Genomic DNA, 21,721 nt, shown 5'->3' with positions numbered 1-21,721 from the left:
TTAGTTTTCGTGAGGTCGTTATCACAGACTACACTAACTTGACAATAAATACAAAGCACCACATATGCCTGTGTATAGAATATATCATGGTCCGAGTTTCAATACATGCGGTGTGATCATAATACGTTTTCTTCGTGCAGTTAACGGACAATACATATTGGTAATATACTTCGAAACAGTATTTCGACTGAAGTTACAGAAAATTAAGCACGATTGATTCCCAATTTCGTTCGATGGCGACATTAGCATTCGTTTGATATTATACCTGAATCTTGTATCGTACAGGAGTCGTCAAAATGACGTGAATTCATCACCCACAAAGTGTTTGTTCATCTGAACTGGTTTGCCTTGCCATTACTTCATGATGTAGAGCACAACTTAAGCCTCACTACAGAAGAACGCAAACCCCCTTTCTTCCATTGCTGTGCTCATTTCATCTTTTTAATCAAGAACTTATAAAGCTACCGTGAATGAATAACCTTGAAGAATTATACGATAGGAAACCATCAATACTAGTGATTGAATATAGCTTGAAGATCCAGATCTGAATGGTAGTGGCAGACTGCAAACAAATATAACTTATGCGTTTCTGTTCAGCAATAACTGAAAAATTCCCCATGTATATTACACTCTAATAAATATATCCAAAAGTAGACAATGGTACAGATAGGTAGTGCGTGGATTGTCTGATTGATGTTGACGAGCTGATATTTCACTTTCCACTTACTACGCATTATTGAAACAGCACTCCAGAACAAGAACTGGCACGACAACATTCAGAGTAGAAACTATCACTCCACACTTACAGTGAAGGAAAATCGATTTTGATACAGCCAGTTACCCTGGGAATATTCTCACAGGAAAGTAAGTCCTCTGCAAGAATAGACTGTTGTTTTCATAGGATTTGCTTGTTTAGACAGAAATTATGTACCCATACAGGTTACAATAATTCAGTAAACATTATCTATGGCTCTCATACACAATGACATCACAACAGGGATCCAACGCGCAAACCCCTGTACTCTGTGAATAGGGTTTTGAATTTTGAGACCGTACGTGCGTGCACACAACCTTTCTTCGATCTAGGTCCTGGCGCATCACTGGAATATTGCATGCTACCAAAGAGGACGTTTATCCACGACCCCTAATTATACATCGGGCCTACTTTCCTCCAGCGAATTCCATTTATTGAGTCAGACAAGGGAGGCGGAAGGGGATTTCGCCTTGCTCATCTTGTTGATGCGTCTCTTAGAAGGCCCCTCAACCATCGGGTAGGGGTTTTCGAAGAACGACCCGGGAACGCTGGGAATGTAGTAGTCGAACTCCGGCTCGTCCTGCGAGATGGAGAGATCACTATGCACCCGCTGTTTGAAGGGTCGGATGGATCGGGGCGGGGAGAAGCCCGAAGGTGGTGTGTCGGGAAGTTGGCGGTGGGAGGTGGCAGATCGTGTGCTCTCCGCGCCGGATCGGTCGGCGCCCGACGGGGGTCTCATCAAGCTCTCGTCGCTGATGAAGACCTGCGTCAGCCGCTCTCGATTTTGCTGCAGATTCAGCGGGCGGGGCAGTCGGACGGGCGACGGTTCGACGGACATCTGGCCGCAGCTGTAATCAGACATGGTCATGTGGTCGCTGGGCAGACTATAGCTGGCTATATCTTGCCTAGAACTATTCTGCGAGCTACCTACATTGTTTACATGGTGGTGCGGGTCTGGTCTAGGCGGTACCGCCGGCTTCTCGACGTGCTTTTTCGGCTTTGAGCCGTGTCGCGGTGGTACAGGGGGCTTACGGCTTTTGTCATGTCGTCCGTGCCTGTCTAACGAACCCGCTTTCTCGTTTCGCAAGTTCGAACTATGTCCTGAGCTTAAGCCCTCTTCCCGCGAAGTCCTATGAGGAGATAGAGCGTGGTTATGATCGTGCTTCCGTGAGGTCGAACTTTTGGTCCTGCTGGATTTTTCCCTGGGAAGCGTCTCTGCCTTGATATCCTCGACGGCGGGCTGGGGCGGTGGTGGCCGCCAATCCGGTTCGTCGTCAGAATAAAAAGCCATTTTAGGCGCGAGTGGCAACTTTCGCCCAGACTCCACTTCGCCTTGTGGCTGCGGCGATTTAGCCTCGGGATGCACAGCGCCCTTCCGCTTCTTTGTGTCGCTGTGCGTCACATCGGGTCTATTTCTATCCGCAAAATGATCTTTGTGCTTGTGAGTTCTGTGACTCGTATACTCTCTCTTTTCCTGGTCGGGATTTTCTGCCCCTTCCGGTATTCGGAACTCCAGGCCGTTGTCGTTCAGTTTCGAAACGGCAAGGCCCAGGGGAGTGAGTTGTCCGTCCTTGTTCACGTAGGGTGACGTGTTGTCAGTGCTCTCCACGTTGGCCACAGCTTGAACTTGAGGTTTCGAATGCGACGCGTCATGCCTATGATGTGCCCTGGAGCTGTTCACGCTGGTATGACTATCGTGCGAATGGATACCTCTCATTGCATACTCCTCCGGGTTGTTCATCGCAAGATGCGTCGTATTGCGATCCGTTCGTCCGCTGTGTCGACTGTTGGAGAGCTCGCCGGCCGAGCCGCGATTCATGTCTGCGGCGTGGTAGGGCAGAGTGATCTTGTGGCCGTGCTTGCGCGTCCACTTCTCGAGTTCCTCCTCGTGGTACGGGCTCGGGATGTCGGGCAGGATCTCCTTGGTGGATCGATGCGAAGACGAGAGGCTCGCGTCCGGCAGGTAGTTCGCGCTCTCGTTGTGCACCACGTACAAGTGAGTCCTGTCGCCGTCAGGCCAGCCCCGCTTGCTTGTGCTCTGTTGCGACTGCTCGGATTGAGATGTAGTACTGCGACCGATCGGCGCCGCGCCCCACGGCCGGCTATTGTGCGTCGACGACGAGTTGATACTCGACGTGCCGATGCCAATCCCGCGGAGCTGCGTCTCAGCCGTGTCGTCGTGCGGCATCCCCATCTTGTAGTCGTAGCTGCGGCTGCACCGGGCGTGGATGACGAAGATGATACTGAAGAGGATGACGAGTACGCCCAGCGCGATACCCGCGGTCAGGAAGGCAGTGTTGTTGAGCTGACCGACATCAACTGGAGGTTCGTCATCGCTGCCGACATTTAGAGGTGGAGCAGGGGTTTCAGTAGACTCTGCAATGACACGGAAAATGTTTCCATCAGTAAGCATGATAAATGTGATTCCATCATCGCTGGATTAATCTACTTCAGAACTCATCATTATGAAATCATCATAGCTCAGGCAAAATTCAATATATTACTCCAATTAATTACTTACTTCAATAACTTCACTTGAGGGAAACCTGTAAATAAACAAGAAATGTTTTTGACAGAAGTTCTTGAAAATCCAGCAAATATGGACTCCAAAAACACTGCTTACATTCTATTTTAACACAGTTTGTTGAAATGAACAGATCCAAGATCCTACTCCTGTAATGTAAGACATAATATTCTTTTTTATGTTTAATTATCGATCATAATCATAAACTGTAACGATCGTAAGATCGTACGTGACGCTTGGTCGACAGCTCGGCAATGATAAACAGAGATGTATGTCACGCAATCAATTACGACTTGCTCATATTTATACTATGATGATGGGTTTGGGAATTATAATGCTACATCTACGCGCTCCTTACTTGTACCAATTTACTCTTCAGAAGGTATGTTGCATATTCATACACCATGAATGAAGGTTTAGATTCAACTTCAAATATTTATATTTATATTTATCTTAATATTTATATAATTTATATTAATATTTATTTCTATATTTATATTTATATTTATAATACATGTATTTGAGCGGGAAACAAGAAACGTCAGCTCAGTCCCCCTCTTATATTCTTAGCATGCTTCAGGAGTGTTGCGTGTGTGTGCTTTTTTTAAAATTTATTTGAAAATGACCTCTGGTGCCTTAAAAACATGTGACGAACTGAACCTTAGCGCTGACTTTTCTAGCTATGGGATATTTCCAAGCAAATATCTTGTATTCATTATTTTAAAGGAAGCAATCGTGGGCCACTACGGGAAACGTAGAAAACTGTGAAATACTGACAAGAAGTTTTATTCTATTTTATGTAGAAAGAGTCCATTCCTTCAAGCGGCCCCTCATAAAAATCCAAATCAAAACAAAACAAAACACCGAATGATTATGACTTCCCTAATGATCTGTCGGTATGGGCTACCGTCTGTCAGATAAAAGCGCCCAACTACTATGATATAATGCCACATAATTATGACCGTGCATCAAAAACTAATGACAAAGTACAATAATTATGCTCATAGATGAAGTATCCACAAAACTCAGTAACTGCTAAGATGGACCATTCCTCGAGGGATAGACAGGGGAAAAAGGACAGGATTCAATGGTTTTACTTCTTATTTTTCTTCTTCTTCTTCTTCTTCTTCTTCTTTTTTACACAGAGATAACAATCTTGCCATCTATGTTTTTTCAGTGATGACGCGCAAGTTGCCTTTTGATATGATTGTTTAAAAATTCTTAGAAAAATATTTGTAACTATGTGTTGAATGCGAATATAAATGCGAATACACACACACACACATGTGTGTGTGTATAGGCTTGAATGTGGACATTGGATAAAATTCTGAAGTGAGAGCGTGAATTTTTTGAATATGTAACAGATAAAAAGAAAGATGATAACAAACAATGAATCAAAAACTCTGTGTCCACTTAATGTGATAATGTTGGAAATCACGGCATAAATCACCTCACTAGCCGTCGTGGAATGCATATAGCTTTTGAAGTTCATCACTTTGAGATCACAGCGTTATCCAACAAATGATAACAAAAAAATCCTCTGATTTTACGAGTTCACCGATCGAATGCCTTCATCTCATGGGGTTTACGCTGAACTGGTAAAGGTGGCGAAAGGAAAGAAATTCGGTTAGATTTTCGCCTCCGAGAGACGCAGGCCATCTGTCTCTGTTTATATGCCGATGTCATGTAGTTTACGATTGTAACCGTAAGTTACGACTCAGCTTAGGATGGAGTGTCAGTCAAACTGTCATATATTTGCACGCTCGACATCACTTTTCCTTGCCTGTAATTAGATTCGGTGCGGTTAAGACTCCACTATTACGCAGTTCTTAGCAGCTAAACAAAACATACCCTTGTAGGACTTTTAATGTAGTAGGCCACGTCCAGGGCAGTGGAAATGTGAGTTCATCGTCAACACTCTTTCTGTATCCGAGTTGCAAAAAAAAAAATGAAAAACGAGGAAAAAAAAAACCACGCTGCGGCAAATCTTACCTCAATCGAGTCACATTCGGGACAGGGATGCATAAATAATGGCAAGCCCATAGATTACACATATTGTAAACTTGTTGACGCAAAGCAATTGATATATGCGCAGCGTATATGAAATATTTGAATTAGCGTTGAGCAATGTACATGGCATATTTCGCGGTTCCACTTTCGATTCTAGTAGGCTCAAAAGCATAAAAAGGTGTCTTAAACGTTCAAGTATATTTTTGTGACTGTCTAGATATTTTGTTATTAGTGTTGTTGGTTTTTTGAACAGTCGAAGTTGGATTATACAGCAAAGATATTCTAAAACGGACCACGGGACAATCGAGGTCCTCACTGGGTATCGCCATGCTGTCTGATATATCAATAAAGAGCACTACAAACTTAGCAAGAACATCATCCTCAAACGTGTTTTGGGGCATTAAAAAATCCGCAAATGTCGACCTTCAAATATCTAAACTGGTACGGTTAATTTCTGCTTTGCATATGAGATGAGAACTTTCAAGTTCCTAATATTACTGTTCCAAATTCCAGAGTTTCATTTATTCATTTATTGATTTTAGGCTGGATGTAAACTGGATGATGCTGTTGTTGTTTTATAATTATAATGATTACAACAAAGGTAGCACTGACTGCCATCTTTATTGTCACGTCATAACGCTGGTGACACTTGATGTGTATTTAATAACGGCTAAAATTTCGCTCACAGGCACTTGCAACCTGTTTGCCGGTGCGAAGAGGATATTTTCCTTTAATAAAGTTTTGATACATGTGCCAAGTTTTTTCAGGTGTTTTCCGATCGCCTGAAGATAACCAGCTCTATAATTAAGTCAGAAGTCCCAATATAAAATGAATTCTTCGCCATGATGTAAGTATTGTGATATCTAGCCTTTTGCAATGGCAGCTCGCTATAATATGAGGCGTGTGCGTATCCTCAAATTATAGCAAGCTGCCTTTGCAAAATGCTATGTGATATCTCACTTGTCAAGTTAAGTTTTCACACAGTCTGTGTTCAGAGTCATCTTCCTCCCCCCCCCCCCCCAATACACAATGTTTTAGAAAACTGTTAGTGTCGGTTATTAACTTTTCTGCGTTCATTCTTTTCATTGTCACGCAAAGGTTCACTGAATACTGCAAAAATCGCCTGCATGATGACCGAAAATGAGCCAGCCATTTTACGGCGACCAATAAAATGAGAAGACCAGCTCAACGAATGGACATTACGCATCACCAAGGCGAGAGTTTCAAAAAAGAGCTCAGAAACAAAAGAGAGTAAGTGAAGAGAGGGAGGGAAAGCGAATGAAAGGGGGGGGGGGAGAAAGGGAGTTAGGGTGAAGAGACAGAATGAAAACACTTTTGTCCAATAAGGCTGACCAAAAATAGATTGATATCGGATGAACGTACCGTAAAACGACAGTGACTATTACATAAAAAAAAAAAAAAAACGAGTGCTGGACATCTGATATTATTATATTTTCAGAGTTCGAAGTAGACTAAGGTGCGTTGGATTGGAAAGAACAAAGTCTTCCCCAGACTGTCTAAAGGTTACACCACAGGAATAACTGGTTTCACATTGATCAGCACAATTTCTTCGCGTAGGCTATCGTGCTGTGATGCCACGTACTGTCACAAAGACCGCGTTTGACCTTGTAGAGTAATATCCTTTTCACTTTTACAGCATCACACAACATTATTGTTCCAAGTTCGGCTCCCATGGCAACCCCCACCCCCGTCACGAGATGATTGAGGAGTGTGTGAAGTAACAATAAACAAAGATTTCTTCATGATGACGGGAGGGGGGGGGGGTTGTAACTCGTCATGAGCGTCAAGGAGCGCGTGTGGGGCGTTCGCCTTCGCTAAGACGCTTGCTGCCAGGCTATGTGCGTCGCTATGGTGATGACACTGCCAATGCGAGCTGCCGCGTTGTATCATATTCCCACGCCTTTAAAACAAAAGGTCAAGGGGCATACAGACATATTATCGCTGCGCGTACCCACGTGTGGTTATTTGAGAAATCAGTCGTGGTGCTCGTAACGCTGAGCGGGTGGCTTCACGTCTTTATCGCTCTAGCTCTATGTATATTCACGGATTGCGCTTTGAGGGAGACCGAGAACATAAAATCAAATTCTCGTTACGCCTTATTGGAAACCTGACGGAACCAGTTGGATTCTTGACTTTTTTCTTCTCCAGAAGTTTAGTTTTTAAAGCATTCTGTAGAAGTGTTGACAAACGAGCCACGGGTTTACGAATGAATTTTGTATTGATAGTGGCATCTGTACCGGAAGTGTCACGCGCTTTCAGCTACATAAATTTCATATAACTTGTTCACACGTTTGAACAATCTAATGGCTATGAAGTCAAATCATGCGCATCATATTGCCCATCTTTTTTTCTTTTTTTTTTACTATTAAGTAGAAGATTTATTTCAACAGATGGACACACAAATCATATTATATTCCTGTACCAGTGTAATGGAGATTTATAAAATCATTCCGTACTCATGATTTTCTTGAGGTTACTGTAGATTGCAAGGGAAATTTACGGCAAACCATTCCGCTGAGTTATGTTGATGTGAAATCTCTACGTGAGTGCAAGTACTTCTGATATGACTGTTTTATCTTTCTATATTAACCTGTTCCATACGGGAACCTGGTGGCCTGTGTATTAAGTCTATGGGGAATCCAGAATTCAGTATGGAACAGGTTAAGACAAACATGAACATCACTGTTGATTGTCCGTTTACATTCAGAACCCAGAGAGAGTTTTAACAAAATGAATAGATATCAGACTGAATTGGAAGCGGAAATATTTATTATTACTGAAGAGCAATGAAGGGTCTACCACGTCAGTTATCCATCATTAATCATGATCTCAAAAGCCGTAAGAACTGGGGGAGAGGTGTATTTCCCGGTTACAGCTCGTTATTCCGAAAGTTCGTAATTCCGAAGGCTCTTCAGTCCGAAGATTCTTTATTCCGAAGGTTCGTTTTTCCGAATTTCATTTTCGGATGAACAAATCTTCGGAATAACGAACCTTCGGAATAACGCCACAAATGTTCGGATTAACGAACCCTTTTTCATTTTCGGATTAACGAACCTCTAGGTATAGGGAATTTGGGTGTTTCGGATTAACGAACCTTCGGAATAACGAACCTTCGGAATATCGAACCTTCGGAATAACGAACAGCACCCGTAGTTCCCAACCACTCAGAGCTGTCATTGAAGCCAAACAAATTGCTCAAAATCCTTAAAGAGGTCCCTAAGGTTTGTTCGTATTCTGGCTATGATAGAACAGGGAGATGGCCTGGGAGAGAGAGAGGGAGAAAGAGAGAGAGAGAGAGAGAGAGAGAGACAAGCTGTCCTGCTATATGCAAAAGAATTAGTGTTTTCCATTTATAGCAGGCTTCTTACAGTTCCTTCTTTTCAACATTAAATATTGCAGAGTGGTTTTCTTCTTTGTCAAAACTAACGTTGAGTCTGAAGTGATCTTACAACCGACTGCAGCCATCAACATCAGCCTCTAGCTCCATGGTGTCCTGGTGATTGCATGTAGTACATGAGATAGGAGAGGGCATCCGACAGAATCAAGGATGTATTCAAGTTTATGGACAATGTCCCTCAAGATCTATCACTTGAGTAATAACCGGTCATTATTTGCACCTGTCCTACTCAATGCATCTCAACAATTGGAATTACGTTTGAATGGACTAGAGTTGTTGCTATGTCGAGCAAATCGATGGGTGTCAGGATCAAGTTTTAGTTCTGTACAGGTTGGCATAAAATGTGAATACGTATATTGTATTTTAAAAGGATCTACTGGGCTCTCGTGTATGAATAGAAAATATGTATGCGCTGTGTAGTACATGTGATCGTATAGTGCGTGTATGGGTTTGCATAATATCATGTATGTGCGAATTCGATTGTTCACAGCTTGCACGAGTTCATGTGGAGAGAGGGCATTCAAGGGGCAATATTTGACAGTGAATGTGACATGTCATTATGCACCCGCTATCAGACTGTAAGCGCGATAACGAACTCGTGTGAGAGTTCTGCTGCATCCTTTCTAGGGGGCAGATAGATACAACCCTGGGGCATAACTGACAGAGATGTACTCGGGTCGTAAATTTCTCCTTTTAAGTAATAGTCACGTGTCCCTTTTCCACGTCTGCTAAGTGAATTATACGAGCGTCGACGTTGTTGCCCCACAGCGCACGAATGATCTTTTTAGGAAGCCTTCAAGACGACGCCGTGCAGGTTGAATTAAGCACACTTCCTGGGAAACACGAATGGAGGCATCGACGCTAATCTGTCGTGATCGCTGGGAGGTACATCGAAACTGACGCGGAGTCATTTCATTGTCGTCACCGGTTGACGGAGATTGGGGGGAAAATTTACCCCAGTGTGTGGGGCTGGTGATAATTTATGAGCAACTGGTTGGAAGAGCGTGGAATAACGGTCGTTTGTGCGAGTCATATGCACGCAATCTTCCCATTTATATCCATTCCAAACATTCTAAAAGCCAATCTAACGCTATAAAATGGGTAAATCAACATTCTAGCCATGTTAATGATGACACCTGCACAAACACCCATCTAAAAAAAAGGAAAAAAAAAAGAATCTAGTCACGTTTTGAAAAGATTTCAGTGGTAAAACCAGAAATGTTGTTGGCATAGTCAATGTTTGAAATCATACTGTATCATTATTACTGGAAGGTGGTCTATCAATTATAGAAAATAGAAACTCGTTTACTTATCAAAAACGGTTCTTAATTTCGGTTTCATTTGTACTTGGACTCCAGTCTATAATGCTGTATTAAACATTCGAGGAATCGTCTAAGTACTACACACGATGTTGCTCTTGCTGTTCCTGGCCGTCTCCAAAATTCAAAGTAAAGAATATTTGAGTTTATTGACAATGCAAAGCAATGCATTTGCTCAGTATTTACATTATTGTAGGCAATCTTACCAAATGAGGAGAAGAAGGCCTTGAATCCCTTCATGTCCAAGTTGCCTCTCCGCACCATCCTGTACTCGATGTACATCGAGTTGCCCGTGGATACCACCGGAGCCGGAAGAGCCACGCCCGTGTGGTAGGCCAGGTTCGGGGAATCCCCGTGCTCCCCGTCGCGCACGCGCAGATACTCCATGTGGATGGCCAGGTAGAAGTAGACGAACTCGAGCCGCACCACGCGGTTGCCCGGCACGGAGATCACCCAGCGGAAGGTGTTGCGGCTTTCGCAGAAGAGCGGATCGGAGAGGATGGTCCCGTCCGCCACCGTCAGGGTGCAGCCGCAGAAGCAGTTTGCGTTGGCCGTGGTGCTCAGAACGGCTGTTGGTTCTGCAGTAGGTGGCACAAACGAAAGTTCTTCCCGATAATTAGCAAACTCTTCTGTTTTTACATTGTCGTCGTAGGCCTAATATTCTTGATGGCGGAAGGCATCGAAATCAAGATGAAAAGTGACAAGAGTAGGGTAATTTTATCGGTCTAGCTTGCCTTCATGTTTTGTTTTTTTATTATTATCATACTTGAGCCCTTACGACAATATTCAATCCCTTGTATTACAATCATTTTGTGAGTCATTGGTTCTTTTCTATGTGCGCGTTTATCATTTGTTTCCGGATACTAATGAATCTGCTACTTTATGTATTTACCGCTTCGTAACCTGCATTGGGCCTATATTTTAACGTTGGACACAGACAGTGCCCACAAGAATGGAAACGACTAATGACAACTAACTCATTCCCGAAGTGAGGCTTTATATACCCTTTATGCGGGTCCAATCTGTTTCTGGTATTCAGTGAATTAAATGAGCTGTCAAACGAAGAGGTTATATCAAGGCAGCATATCATGGAAGCAGCTTTACTACTTTAATACAAAGAAGTATATAACAAACATACGACAAGGGAAACATCAAGAGCAAATAATTGAGGATATAGAAGGCATGAGAGGTGAAGACGTAAATCTGATTGATCATGGATTATTGTCTGTAGCTGTTGAGACGGCATCAATGCTAACACTAACCTGGTGGACAAGGCGGCAGGTCGCAGAACTCGGTCATCAGGAGGTTGCCGTCGCACGAAGCGCCCCCATTGGCCGGCGACGGGTTATTGCACGTCCTGGATCGATGTCGCACGCCCGGACCGCAGGTCGCCGTACACGCTCCCCAGCTGGTCCAGTCACTCCACTGTCCATCGATCGGGTCACCTGGACACCAGGGCACAGAAATACATCAGATCATGAACCCCATCGAATCCGCCTCACTGGAACATCGTTTTGAATTTTTACTCCACAACAAGAGGGTAAAAGAGAGAACAGTGTCAATTAAAGCTGGCACGGCTTTACATCGGCCCGTACAACTTTACTTTTTTGTCCCGCTAATTCATAGTTTAATCTTTCATTCGGCTTTCCTCTGTTGCGGAGGGGAATGTCTGTGTGCATCTCATTATTACCGATAGTAATGGTGGCTTATTCCACCCAGACAAGTCAACGCGGTATCTCATCAAAAAGTGATAATCACATTGTTATAAACGCACAAGCCCGTTTTTTGTTATCCTATTGTAGTAATGACTCATTGTCCTCTGAGATATGAACTTACATTACATCGCAATTTGGACATTGGTTCATGTAATGATAATTTTCTTGATGGAATATAAATGTAACTGATGAAAAGCAAGCATCCTAATGTATGTAGGAAAGGAGGCACTTTTTTGCATCTATAAACCAGGAAACATGTTATTTCATGGACACTTAAACGAATTCAAAGCAGTATATTGATTATGAATCTCACGAACCTGTGTACTCAAGAGGTATGCACACGGTTGCCTGGTCTTCGACCGCACCAGATCTTGCCACGCTGACGTACCGGAAGCAGAAACCCGTGAACTCGCTACTGAACTCGCTGCAGAAGAACTGCATTGTAGTTCCACTCGTCGACATCCGCTTCTCCGAGATGTGCCTGAGATCCGACTGTGTCGGTGCGTAGGAAAACTCTTGGTCCTGGCCCAACAGTCTGATGGTGTCCTCGTCGTTGGGACAGGTGGGTTGCGAGGCTCGAAGCTCGATGGGCTGGACTCTACCCCTGCCAGAGCAGTTGGGGTAGACGCCTCGTGTGGAGACGCTGAGGCCGTAGTCATTGTTCCTGGCGGCCTCGAACACTTGGCTTCGCGCGATCGTACTTCCGTTGAAGTCGGACTGCAGGAGTACTGTGTAGAGACCGGCCCGATCTGCCGAAGAGCACCCGAAGTCCACGGTCATGTCAGTCGAAATGGTACCAATGGGGAACGAGTCCGCTACTGCTCCATCGCCGATGGGGATGGCCTCACCGCTGGCAGTGAGATTTTTCCCATGATACACCAGCAGCATATTGACGATATAGCGATTACTGTCTCGCATTACATTGCATAAGTTTGAGGTGACGGCTACAACTCGAAACTCTCGCGATGAAGCTACTAAATTTGTGGGGACACTAAAATCTACCTCGGGCCAAGTTACGTGTACTACATCACTCTGTGCTAAGATATCGCTAGAGTTCCTTGTCGATTGCAGCCGGAACTGAAATTGGCCCGCGTGGTCGAAGTAATTGCATTCGAACTTGACGGAACCACTGGTTGCCAGGGGAACCGTCTTTGACCTGCGCACTAGATTGTCACTGAGGTCGATCAGTTGCACAAGGGGTGGGAAGGACAGATCGCTAGCTGGTATGGTAAAAGCGACACTCAGACCTCCCCGGAATAGCGCCACGTGCTCGTTGGGGGCCTGGAGGTTGTACTGGCCACTGACCAATCGTAAGACTGCAGAAAGGGAGAATGATAATTTAAAAAAATGCAAGCACTTAATTTGTATTCAATTTATAAAATTTTACCATGCAAATTTAGTCATACATTGATCAGTTCTTGAGAAAGTGCAAGATACGTTTTCGAGTTGTTTGCTCAGGAAACCTCGGGGCTTAATAAAGGAAGAGAAAAAAGTCATGACACACCATCAAAAAAAAAAGGATGTCGATGCGATGTATTTATTGCTCTACGTGTGTGTCAGAAACAATCGTGCTACATGATTTTGATATATAAGAGTTGTTTTAGCAACATTACCAGCCACAAATCTGAGTGGTTCAGCCTTATTCCCATAAACAAGCTGCCGTTTTACATACATTTATTTGTTTTGTTGGGGTTTTTTTTGTCAGTGATGTAGACAAACACTCGATATGATACTTTATGTTGCTCCTGTTCCGTCGTAATATAAGTAATGTCGTAATAGATTTTGGCCCATCACCAAGGACATTGTCCATCTCATTCAAATTACGTAGATGGGAGACTTCTGGCACACCACACCGCACGAAAACCTATTGTTTGCCCCTGATGGGACAACATAGTACTCGACAATTTAGGCACGGCAAAGGCTTGTAGCGAGGCGATACTCGATCCTTGCCTCGTCCAAAAGGCCTAATCCTTTCCATGTTGTTGCAGATCACGGCCCACAGGTCGACTCATTGCTATTTCGAAGAAGTTTCGATGAGGCCAGGAAGCTCGAATACACACACCACTGATACCGTCAAAACATCGTGGAGCAGCAAAGCCATAATTTGGGGCAGTGGTTATGTTTCTTTCAGAGGAAGAAATATGCGTTATCTCTCCCTTACTCCCTCGCTCTCTTCTCTCTCTCTATTCTCATGTTCCCTCAATTCGCAGTTTCGGATAAAATCCGCGTAATATGAGAGTGAAATTCGAGATAACTGAACTTGGCTATCCTACACGCCGGGATGTTGTAGAGGATGAAAGTCTCATCAAGTAGTAAATGATTTCGGAATGTTAAATCTTGCAGGCACCATAAGGGTTCTCCCGATTCTCCATCCACCCCTAATCGGACGAACGTGGCCCCGGAACTCTACCACATCCCCGATGATTATTACTTCGCTTCACATTACTCCTGCGCGGTGGGAGTCTGAACGCCAGCTCCTTCACCAAAGAAGACCTGCCACTTGAGTAGATGCATCATCACACGGGATGTCGTCTTGGTATGCCACGACTTTAGGGAGGATGGTAGAAGGAGTAAGGAGGGTGTAGGGATGAGAAGGAGACTAGAGAGAAGGAGAAGGATGGTATTCTTGGCAATGCTCACATCATTTATCATGAATATCTTCTCTGCGGAAATCAATCTTGGCCTTACTCTCTTTCTCTGAGGCCCCCCCCCCCATCCCCACCCCACCCCATCCCGCACCCCCTCTCCAGCTTGCCCACCACCCCCTTGTGCCATTTATGGAATGTGCATGGTATCCGTGAGCGTCATAACAGCGCAGACTAGACGCCTATCATATCCACACTGAAAACACGACGCCGAACATTAAAGGGAGGAGTATAATTTTGGTTGAGATGGCGCTTCAGATCTCCAACTTTTTCTTTTGTGAGATAATGAGAAACCTTTTATGAAATATGAAAGAGCATGTAATTCAAAAAGGGTTTCAAAGTTTACTTGATGAAAACTGTTTTTGAAATGGCTGAGATATCCAAAACACAGGGATCCTAATAAAAGGTGGGACCCACCTTCTATTAGCTATAGATTCGCTTTGTTCTACTTTTTAATTTGGCTATCTCATTCATTTAAAAACCGATTTTCATCAGAGAAACATTGAATTCCTCTTAAAATTGTATGCTCTCTGACATTTCATAAGTGGTTTCTTGGTATCTCGCGAAAAGTTAAAAGCCCAATCATCATCTCAACCAATACTATACCATCCCTTTAATTACCCGGAGTCGAAACCTTTGTGAGATCGTGGAGCTACATCGGCTTCATGGTGACATTACGACTGCGGGTCCAAAATGCTTGTGCTATCGTAAACTTTGAAAATGAGTAGCTCAACTACTCCTTGCTATAGGGCCTAAGCAACTCTTCAGACATAATCACACATATCCACATATGCATTGGCTATCGATAACTAGATTTCTATATAATCTATCTGTTCATTTATCCTATATCTATCACCTTATATAGATCAGCTGCATGTACATTATATTGACGTTAGCTTTAATTTCAGTCAATCAAAGTCAGCCTTAAAGATTTCAATATGTTTTGTGACTTTCGAGTTCAAACTCGTTTTTCATTTACCGAGGCGGTCAGAGTCAAATATATAACTGAAGTATGCTTCAAAGGGCAGCCAAATGCTGAAGGATTTAAAGTTGAAAAATATGAGAAAAAGAAGAGAAAATAACAACACTGATGAGACAGTTAAAACGTTCTACTAGCAATTCGTATTTCAAACATTAATTGTAACAATTATAACAAAAAGGTAGACAACCCCCTAAAAAAAAAAACAAAAGCAAAACAAAACAAAACCTTTGTTCATTCAGTCATTACGTCCTAAATAGAAACTAGAAACTTTGCTTAACGTGTATCACAAATTGATTACTTACAGTTTCTTAACATGAACATCAGCTTGACGGTTCTACATTTAGATTTCTGTTTCACATAATTTGTTGTATTGTTCACGTCATCAGCGTTTCAAGTGGTGGCTATTTTTTTTTTTCTTTCAGTTAACGACGATCAGTTTCCCTGGTTCACATATCATTAGCACAATTATTAAACATTGCTCACAGGCAATGTCTAAAATATTGACGCATTCCCATGACTAATGGAGTTTTTAAACTTCCGCCATATCCAATAATTATATTCTCACGCGTCTCAATGTTTGTGCCACGAAAATGAAATGAGTGTGGAAGCGTCAAATGCTGTTTTCTGCTGACAAGCTAAATATTACTTTTTCGCACTCATTCTGCAATATCCCCACTTCATTAATAGAAAATGACAGTCAATATCATATTTGCCACGATGTGAAGCGTTCTAAAAATGAAATTACGTCTGAGCAGCAAGTATTTTCCGAATGAAAAAGTAAATTGCTTGTGGTTATTGTGATGATTGCACATTTGTGAAAGGACTCTGACAAACAGCTTTAGTTTGGTATTCTTTTGACAGAATCGTCTGTACCAATACGCACGATTTAACTATACTATTTGTATTTTGGCATAAATGCAAACGGCTGTCACACACGCTTGTAGAACTGCTTTAGATAATCGCAAACCCTTAAAGAGATGGTATAGTTTTGGTTGAGATAGGGATTCAGGTTTTAAATTTTTGTGAGATAATTAGAAACCACTACATATATATAAGATATTAAAGACCATGCAATTCTAAGGGGAATTAAAAGGGTATTTGATGAAAATACGCTTTGGAATGGTTCAGATAAAAAAAAATAATAATGTGGTCCTGATAAAAGGTGGGACCAACCTTTTATTAGTAAGCCTATTTGTTTCTGGATATCTCAGCCATTTTATAACCGATTTTCATCAAATAAACTTTTAATTCCTCTAAAAATTGTATGCTCTCTAATATTTCATGTAAGTGGTTTCTAAACTATCTGAAAAAAAAAGTTCAAACCTGATCCCCGTCTCAACCAAAACTATATCATCCCTTTTAACTTTCATGCGTAGTGTGAAAGCGAGTCTCTGACGCATTATCACTGCCCTTTCAACACGTTCAGTCTGAACACCCTTAGCACACGATACCCGCTGTCACTCGAGCAGACGACATGCGATAAACATGGATGGGAATGTTGGTCGGCGGGAGTTATTTGGGCACAGCTCCTGGCAGCTAGCGACGAGGGGTAATGAGCAGAGATTGGTGCGGAGGAGGAGGCAGGAGGGGCAGAAGAGGCAGAGCAGGAGGGAAAAAAAAGAAAAAGAGCAGGGGAGGAGGAGGAGGCGATGTAGAAGAAAAAGAAAAGAAGAAGAAAAAGAAGAAGAAGGAGAAGAAGAAGGAGAAGGGAAGGAGGAGGCGAAGAACGAGGAGAAGAAGAAGAGGAGGAGGAAAGAGAGAAGGAGAAGAAGGAGGAGGAGAAAGAGGAGAAGGAGAAGGAGGAGGAGGAGGAGGAGGATAAGGAGGAGGAGGAGAAGGAGGAGGAGGACGAGGAGGAGCTGTTGGAAGAGGAGGATCAAGTCTTGATCCTTGTATTTCCAGGACAACGGATATTCTATTGAGGCGTTCCATAGGAAATTTGGCGGATGGACACTGGTTTGGAAAAATAAAAAAGATGCATATACATGTATACGGAAGCAAAATCCAAATGAAAACTGGAGAAGTCATCCAAAGCTGCACGCCACATTGAAAGATGTTCGAAAAACATGCTCAATGAAGCATGAAACTATAACTATTTTATGTCACATCCTATACTTTTTGGTCGGAATTCATTCATTCATTCATTTATTTTTTTTTTCCATCTCCAACAGAACTTGTAAATACATTTTTTTCCTCACATAAAACATAAGTACATGTATGTGTCAACAATTACAAAATATGAAAATGATATTTATGGATAAACAAATGATAGGGTGGAATAAAGCAAAAAAACATTTTGAAGTATAGAAAATGCAGGATATGGGGAGGAATGCTGAAAAAGCAATGCTTGTATGGTGCATTCCCCCCAAACATAGTGAAACAAACTATACATAACATATCATTGACGTCACAAATTGTGCGTTTTATATTCGACGGAAAGGTAAACCTGATCATTAAGCTTACTGACGAACAACATGATATTCAAACAAAATGTAGGAAATAAAAAACAAATTTTCATTTTTTTTCTGCCTAAGCATGCGATGCGGCAGATTGATCCGTTGTTTCCGTATAATCCCTTCAGTTGGCCTTATACACGATGATGACCGAGGATATCTCGGAATGTTTTTGAAAAATGGTCGCAGCCTCAGGGAGCATTGACTTGTACGTGAGAAGAGAATGCTGTGGAGAGGCATTCGGAGGATATTCGGTTTCTGAAAAAATATACAATGAGGTGCCATGAATTGTGACCCAGACCTTGATGTCATTGATATTGGTCTGAAATTGAAGTGTAATGCCAAGAATCAGAACCACTCGGAGAGCTCAAACCTCTGTCGAAGCTCAATCAGGGTCAATAAGACCGTAATAGAATTTTGTATGCATCTCTTTTGTATCCCAAAAATTCAAATAAACGCCGGCAGAACATAACCTCCATTGAGGTGGTTATTACAACCGAAGCTGTGAGAAATAAAATCACATCAATTGGACTCCAAATTAATCCATTGCTCTTTTACACGTAAGCAAATTACGAGAACTTAAAAAAAAAAGAAGAATGAAAAAAAAATCGACCTAATAACCATCGATGCAACTGCATTCACATTGGTAAAATGTCAATGAGCACACGTCACCGGTTGTTATTTCGCCGTTGTCACGGTTATATCTATTTTACTCGTGCATTCCAGCATAAGGTCCATGTATGTCTACAAGTCCTTAATTCTTTTCCGGAACCTTTTTACTGCCTGAAGCTTTTCCCCCACAGAGTACAGTTTTACCATCCTCGATTCCACCGTCGGTGGTTCAACATGATTCCCTCGAAGGATGAATTTATGCCTTCCTGCTCTCTCGCAGCTGTGATTTATACTTATCGCTTTGATTCCCATGTCTATACATGTCAAAGCCTTCTCTACCCTCGGAATCTATAGAAATCAAAGCAATCACTTGACGAAAGGTTCATTATTGGGGAAAAAACACAAATCAGAGGAAAAAAATCATGTCAGCAAAACTACGGTCACTGGGTTTCGGATACCAGTTGACAGTGGCAATGGATCCCCGATATGATCGCATCGAGTTTGTCTATTCAGAGCGAACAAACTCACCAGGTTTGTTATCGATAACAGGCTAGTCAAGCACGCACAGCTCACCTGTTCAGTCAATATTTGGAGACCACGATTAGAGTTCGAGGGATAAATATTTGATTGTCAATTACCCCTCGAGATGGGAAGTGGTTCTCTTCACATCACCATCGGTTCTAGTAGAAACAGCTTGAAAAAGGAAAATAACTGTTGCATGCTTTCACTGGTATTAACTGGATTCTCTCTCATATGCGGTTTGCCTATTCATTCGCAATAAGAATGTTTACTAGCAAGAATGTTAGGTATTCCCCTACCCGTCTGTTTAAATGACTAACGGCAGAATGAGTAGTAGATGTAATTGCAGCAACGTTACAATAATCATAACAAAGAAGATGTAGGAGAAGAGGAAAGAGGATGAAGATGAAAAGGAGGAAAAGCAGGATGAGAAGAAGAAGAAGAAGAAGAAGAAGAAGAAGAAGACGACGAAGAAGAATCAGTACAGGAAGATGGAGCAGTAGAAACAGCGGTAATTGTAATACTAGTAGATAGTAGAAAAAGAAGTAGTATTAGAGCAGCAGTGGCAGTAGTAACAGAAGCAGCAGTAATGATAGAAGCAGCGGTAGTAGTAGTAGTAACAGCAGTGGCGGCAACAACAGTAGTAGTATAGTAGTAATACTAGCAGTAAAGGAGGAAGTTGCAATTGAAGAAATTCCGAAGAACGTCACATTTTGTATGAGCAACTGGTATTTTTTTTTTGAGTAGCACCCAGAGGATGAGGACATCAATATTGAAGGGTTGTTTTGTTTTGTTTTTTCTTGCTATTGTGGGAACAGAAGTTTTATAATCCAGGTATTTCAAATACAGGCAAATACAAGTACATGAACTTGCTTCCCCGGAACACTTTACTGTCGATGGCCGGGACATGTTTGTTTCATGCTTTGATGGGCCCGATCCGTGCCTGAGGGACGATGTCACTACGCTTGAACGTACCTGTGCATACGATGAAGGTGATTGTCTCTGGCCAGTGCCATGGTGGAGCTTTCATCATCATTCTGATCGGACTCGTTGCTATGGCGACGCCGCATCAGTTCACACGGCCTGTGTCGGAGATTCATCTGTGAGTAGAAGTACCCTCAGTCGGCATTCTGGAAAATAATAACACAAAGATTTTACTCCAGGCGTATTGTCCATGCGAGGATGAATTGTATTCGATTCGGAACAGGTGTTCATGCAGAGCCCCGATGATTACACCTATTCGACATGCTTCTTCATTTTCGGCCAAAGAATGGAGATCGAATCAACATAAATCGTCCCGTTGATACCAACCTTAATCTTCTGATAGCAGTCTTTTGCGGAATAACCCATGCATTTCAGAGGTTGCTCGATAGGTTTTCACTCTTTTGAGTTGCGGTAAACAATGGACCCTCTTCCCCACTTTCCTTCCTTTGAGGCATGGGTAATTTGCAAAACTATACTATTACACCATTATCATTCGGAATTCATTACCCACATCAATCATTTTGTTGGAATAACCCCCGAGTCATGGCCAATCGAAGGTTAAACGAATGCTGACTTGGATTACGCACCCAAGTGAGATTCTGGAGAAAGCAACCCTGACTCCTGTAAATTCTTGTCGAGGGAAGCTAAGCCTGCTGAGATTATGATGTCGTTACTATGACAGCCAAACGCGCGCGCTATTCTTTTACCAACTTCATCATGGTTGTCTGACAAAATGGTGGACTAACACCCACCGGGGTAACAACTTGTGCCCTAGGCCCTACCAGCATGGCGTGCTATAACTGCACGTGCACTACTATGACAGTCTATGCTTCATAAGATAAAGACCCATGCCATTTTCAAACAGCTTTTATTCACTTTGGTTCTTTCCCAAGTGCATTACAATGAAAAAGAACAAAAGTAAAGAAAAATACACGATGAATTCTGGGATAAACGAGCAATGAGTATCATTCCGAATGGCATCGTTTCTGTCATTGCACACTTGTCTTTTTCACCCCACGTCCATCTTTTTTTGTCTGGATAAAACTTCCCAAAAGTAAACCACAACAAAAGAAAACAAAAGTCTGGGTGACGATTACTTAGAGAAGATTTTTTTTTTTTGGAAAGTTCTTCCGAAATATTGATACAGCTTCATTCTATATTCTCGCTTGTGTATGGTGTTGTCTCCAAGATTTGGAAAAACTGGGCGGGAAAATCTTGCCAACAGTAATTTGAAAGCCGTTTATTACATGTCGAAAGGGATTTTGTCAGCACTGCAGAAAGAATCGCATCATGATCATCCTCTTTGGCAACTGGCCCCCCTGGGTAATAGCTGGTGCCAAACCTTGAGGCATCCATTCCACTATCAAGAATGAAAGCAGAATTTCCAAGCATTTTCTTGAAGTTTCCCTTCTTTACCTTTCTCTCACCCCCTCCTCCTCTTCCGCCTCTTCCTCGATCGAATACTTAGTACTTCACATATTTTCTCTCTCTCTCTCTCTCTCTCTCTTTCTGTCCGACTCTATCTATAGAAGGATGCATGGTTTGTCACATCTAGAGTGAAAGGCGTTACGAGTGAGATAAAAAAAAAGTGAATACATGAGTGTCTGTAGGGACAAGGAGTGGCCAGTAGAATGACTGTATAGGTTGCCCATGGTAAAGACCCCTATGCATCCACATTTGTTTGCTTGCCGGTCTTTTTGTACTTTTGTTTGTTTGTTTGTTTGTCTATTTCGAGTTTTATTTTCCTTCACGATCACATATTTCCCCAAACAAGTATATTTTTGGC

The 21,721-nt window shown here is 42.5% G+C and overlaps 1 protein-coding gene across 1 annotated transcript; it reads right to left on the bottom strand.

The window, feature by feature from the left end:
- Positions 1-1,193: 1,193 nt before the first annotated feature.
- LOC140235187 (uncharacterized) lies at positions 1,194-19,987 on the bottom strand. The gene is made up of 5 exons (XM_072315223.1): positions 19,927-19,987; positions 12,058-13,056; positions 11,288-11,470; positions 10,232-10,603; positions 1,194-3,130 (listed from the first exon to the last, which is right to left on the bottom strand). The coding sequence occupies exons 1-5, from the start codon at positions 19,985-19,987 to the stop codon at positions 1,194-1,196; spliced, it is 3,552 nt and encodes a 1,183-aa protein (XP_072171324.1).
- Positions 19,988-21,721: the final 1,734 nt, after the last annotated feature.

This window comes from Diadema setosum, chromosome 11 (genome assembly GCF_964275005.1).
Source record: "Diadema setosum chromosome 11, eeDiaSeto1, whole genome shotgun sequence".
NCBI classification, from domain to species: domain Eukaryota; kingdom Metazoa; phylum Echinodermata; class Echinoidea; order Diadematoida; family Diadematidae; genus Diadema; species Diadema setosum.
The sequence above is the reverse complement of the archived record's forward strand: the minus strand, read 5'-3'. Positions and strand labels throughout refer to the sequence as shown.